Source organism: Eimeria maxima, genomic scaffold (genome assembly GCF_000499605.1).
Source record: "Eimeria maxima Weybridge genomic scaffold, Emw_scaff1227, whole genome shotgun sequence".
NCBI classification, from domain to species: Eukaryota; Apicomplexa; class Conoidasida; order Eucoccidiorida; family Eimeriidae; genus Eimeria; species Eimeria maxima.
The window spans coordinates 4,421-9,376 of record NW_013564232.1 but is presented as its reverse complement, the minus strand read 5'-3'; the positions used below and the strand labels follow the sequence as shown (position 1 = coordinate 9,376).

The following is a 4,956-nucleotide window of genomic DNA, read 5'->3' as shown; positions in this document are numbered from 1 at the left end:
TACATTCGTGAATGCACATCAAATGTCTAATTGCGGCCGTACTTCCCAGCGTATAGTTGGTTTTTCTGTGGCATACGCGCTTGCGTGTGATTTCACAAAAATTCAGATGCATGACCAGATGGAACGAGGGGTTGACGCGTCGATGTGCCGATGAAGGCCCACACCAGGGAATAGATATTGATTTGCATTTCTTCTAATAGTGGCAACTGCGTGTATGCAACACCCCTTAGGAAGAGTTTGTGTTTATATGTATATCGGCACGAATGCGAAAAGCTGCTTTTCCCTCTTACGCGCTAACGCGCTAAGGGTATTGGTTACCTTTGGTGCCCAAACATAGACGTATCATCTCATCGGCAGCAACCAGTAACGTCCCTTTTGCAGCTGTAAGCAGTTGTTGATCAACCGGCTCTAACGAGTTATACCGAAGTGACTGAGGGCTTGCCGAAAGGTGCTCTGTGAGTGAGGTGCCAAGCCTGGTAATTTGAATCACAAGGGCGCCTTAGTGTCAAATGACGCACTGAGCTACTCTGATGCAGCGGCAGCTACGTATGCTGTGCTGCGCCACAGGTCTGTGCTTGCGTTGTGTGAGCCCCAATAAAAGCAAGCATTACATGCACCATGCACTCAAAGTGTGTGATTTGTGACCCTGGAAGAACTTTTCCTTCGGCTGTATTATTTCACGCGGCCGCCGGTCGAATTGCTTGATTTTGGCTCGACTCTCCCAGGTTGCTCGTACATCGTTCGACGAGCAGTTCAGTGGCATTCACACGGCAAAACTATAAATGGAATAACGGCTCTTTCTCCTTTTGCGAGTGAGCTAGGCATCTTGATTTCTTTACACCTGCAGGTTTTCAAGTAAACGGCTTCGTCCAGGACACAAGCTTCCAATTTCCATACCCATAGCATTTGTAGCTTACAACTACCTCCTAAGAGAACCTGCAAGTTTCAGTGCACCACTGTAACTATGATTCTTCATTAGATGGTGCACGTGGGCAGAAGGGAAACGATGGAATTGAAACACGTGTCGGAAGGATGGCGTGGAGTAGAGTGTTAGTAAATTCATCAAAAGGACCTGCGAGGTGAAGTCTGTCCGCGGGCATACGTGGATCGTAATGAGCTGCACTACAGTGGAGAAACGTCAAACAAGTGATATTGAAAATTCAGTAAATATATAGGCCTCCATTCCCCTGCCTCTCCAATCTCCAGGCCTTGTTTGCTCAGCGGGGCGGGGGCCTGGAACTCGCGCGGAGTGGAGGTTTCCTCTCATGTTTCGAAATACTCCTTGCTGCAAATGCTGATTCACGAACCCCCCCTTCGATAACATCATTATCACTGTAACGGTGGGGCAACACCTACTTAACCATTAGTAGGTATGTACCTGCTCACAAGTTGAAATATATGTGCCAGTTGCAGAAATCGTGCAAGACAAGCGGTGCTACAGCTGCAGCGTCTCATCTGCCAAAGAATACAACACTGAGAGGAATCGGGAGCCTATCACTTGTTCCATTGCAAGTATATGGGGCCATAAGCATATGGTAGGCTTTATGTTTTTAAGGCCATATATGATACTTGGAACGGCGCAGTCCAGTTGAGCTCGCAGGTTACAAATGACCGCTTCAGCACAGCATTTTCCCACGCGAGGGGCAACCGAGACGGTGTGTGTTTGTTCTTATTCTACGGAAGGCTGAAATCATTCATCATTAGAGTTGGCTTCGTCTGCTTATTCAAACAATACTTGTGTGGTTGATTGGCTTCTTAAATTAAGCAAACCTATATTTACGCTGGAGCCCGGAAACCTGGGATCGTCGGCGCCGCCAGGAGAGGCCAAGTTCATACGGTCTGTTGCTCCGCTGAAGGAGATGACACATCCATTCCCTCCCATTAAAGTTTTTCTAGTGGATCTGTAACTACCTTAGATGCTCATCTTTCCAAGAGTTGTCGAGCTGCGGAGGTCTGAGGACGCCAGGAGTACGCCATTTCCGACGGATTGCGGTACTCACGATTTTTCGTTCCGGCCCCATGAAATAGCTTTGCATATGCATCATCTATAGAACTCTCCATTTTCCTGTCGCTTAGGCGGTGCATAGTTCGGAGGAAAGCTCACTGCTCAGCGGCTATGCATAGGCACACGGAGATACCCTCTTCGATTCCGTGTCGAGATGCAGTCCTTCTTTCCGCCAACAGTCCCTCTTTTCCTTGGGGCAGCAAAGACGGCGTTGTGGGTGGATGCGGTTGGAGGGATCAGGTGAGCGTGTCTGCAGTTTATGCCTCAACAGGGCTTCCACGTCGGAGTTTGGAACGAAAGTTGCAACTAAGGAGTGTGTTCCTCGCGACTGCCCTTGCTGCAGCATTTTTTTTGCTCCGTTGTTATCGTCAGCTCACGTTTGGGAACAGGCATTCAAAAACACTTCTGAGGACGCTGGCTGAAGGGGGAGCTTCAGGAGAATGGTTGGAGGCAAGAGGTGGAGGGTGCTGGAGAACCGGCATGGAAGGCAACGAACCACCTGTAGGTGTCAGTGATGGCATTGAACTTGCGATGCAGAGGCGGGCTGAAGGCGTGGTACGAACACTCATGCACGTGACGAAAGATTGCTCGCTCACTGCCGGCTTGCTTCCGCTGCCATACCCTATGAAGGTGGTCGACCTTTTCGTGGGACTTTGCATTCAGGAAGTCGCCGCTCTGTCGGCCTTGCTGGGAACACACTTTGAGACACGCAAATGGGAAGTCCTTTCGTTTGCCGACAGAGCAGCTTTTGTCGTGATAGGCGTTTGTTGCCGCCAGCCTGAAACCACTTCGCAACAACGCCATGCACTTCGCCTCGTGAAGTACGCAAAACAGCTGCGAAATACTAAGCCAGACAACCCACCGATCGCAAATGAGGATCGTTTAAAGATGTTGGGGGAACTTCTGGACCTTCAGGAAACGGCTTTAAGACTCATACACACTTTTGTTCAAACATTTTTATCAGAGGGGCTCCAACACCCAGAAACGCCAGTGTCGGCGGAAGCAGCACATGAATTTACCGAGGAATTGAAGCGCATCGTCTACATCCGGCGTTCTCAGGTGTTCATGAGTAAGCACTTGAGTCATCTACTGCGAGTGTTTGAAGCCAATCGCGTGCAGGGGAGGCTAGTGCGTGTGCCGCATCTCAATGCAATAGACGCAAGCCCTCGAAAAACACTGGACAAGCAACTTGTCGACCTAACTGACCCCAGCACTTGGCTCAAAAATCCCCTATATACGACCCAAAGGCCCCCCAAAGGAGAGTCTAGCGCAGAACAACGGGAGCCCCAAGATAGGCACAGCGCTGCCCCTACAAGCGACCAAGCGACAAAAACACCTGATGGAGGTCGTCCTCCGCTTCCTGGTCACTCTACAGGCCAGGCGAGCTTGTCTGATTGTAGGAAGGGAGAAGCGCAGGCACAAAAGAGTCAAGCAGAAATGGACAGCAGTAACTCTGAGCAGACTCAGCAGGCACCAGGCGGCATCAGTCCTCCATCTGAAGCTGAAATGATGCAGGCAGCTCAGATCCAAACTGAAGCAACGCCGGTTTACTGTCAGCTTCTGCCTGAACTGGATACAGCCTTTTCAGAACTTTCAGTAGTCTCCAAGCTAGGCTGGGATGATCACCCCTCTTCAGACCCTGCAGCCTCTTCCCTGACCGCGAGTTCACAGCCAGTTCTACCACCAGCCAAAGGGACGGAGGCATCCTGGTATGGGAGGGATGCTAATTGGAACTTTGGCCTGCCCACAGAGACGACAGGGTCACCAAGAACTAGCGCACAGTGGCAACGCCCGCCATATTTGCCTCAGGTTCCGATTCCAGATTTGAATGCCCAAGCGGCATCACATACGCCAGAAGGCCTCCAGGGAGGCAGTGCAGGTGACCCTCTGCAAAATGGGGCTAGCTCACAGTGGGGGTTGATGACTCTTCCTGCGTCTCCACCCTCGTTATTCCCCTTTACAACACCACAGTCAATTGCCTCGGAAGGTACAGAGATGCTGTACTCCTTACGGTCACAAGGTCAATCTGCAGACATCCACAGGCCATCCCGTCCCCATTCGAGGCCGTTTTGGCTAACTAGAGAACATAACAGTTGGTCAGTAGATATGACCGGGTCCTCAGATTTAGAGGGGAGGACCGGAAGCCGCTACATAATGGGACAAGGAATGGCGCAGGGAGGAGGAAGGAGACAAGACACGGCACGACCCCCTTCTTCTGTATCAGCATTTGTACGACAACGCGGGGATGCAGTGAATGAAGACGCTCTTAGAGAGTCGGCGTGGCTTGACAAGAACACCGACAGCAGGTGACTGGGGGTATGCTATGCAGGTGTACACATGTCCTGATTGAGAGGCGTTTGCAGGACGGATTGATGGGACCCAAAATTTTCTGGCTTGTGCGTGCAGTGCACAAGGATATCGTGAGGTGCCTGTGATTTCAAGCTCATAACGGGAGAAACATGCACTGGTTTAGCTGCTGTTATTCTCTAAATAGTCTGAAGCGCATTGGATGCGTGCATATAACCCCGCTTTGCGTTGTCTGCTGTCCGGTTGTTTGTCTTCACCGCTATTCTTTTCTGGCGCACTTTCAGCATATTACCCTTTACTGGAGAAAGACGGGAGTGCGTATTGTGTCATAGCAAAACTACTTTTCTGCCATTTTCGAATTCCACCTTCTGGTTACGTATTTTAGTGCACGTCTTTGGTCTATGTAGTATGAAATCCACTGGCAAACTCAGGAAGGTCATTCAAGTTACTCGATAGCATGAATAATGACTGTCGTTGTCATTGTTTCGTTTGCTCGCGTTTGCAGGCTTGTATGTGTATGTCAGTTGGTGTAACCTCGTATGTACATCTTGTGCTTACTGTGAAAAGGAACGTGCCCACGTAGTGTTTAGTTGTGATCGTACTTCCCTGACCTGAATAGGGATGCCTTTTGTGTAATGCATGCA

The 4,956-nt window shown here is 50.1% G+C and overlaps 1 protein-coding gene across 1 annotated transcript; it reads left to right on the top strand.

Annotated features, from left to right (window-relative positions):
• Positions 1–2,485: 2,485 nt before the first annotated feature.
• On the top strand, positions 2,486–4,315 carry EMWEY_00050250 (hypothetical protein; the record flags this gene model as incomplete). The annotated part of the gene is made up of 1 exon (XM_013479574.1): positions 2,486–4,315. One exon carries the CDS (start codon positions 2,486–2,488, stop codon positions 4,313–4,315), a length of 1,830 nt encoding a protein of 609 aa, XP_013335028.1.
• Between the last annotated feature and the right edge of the window lie 641 nt (positions 4,316–4,956).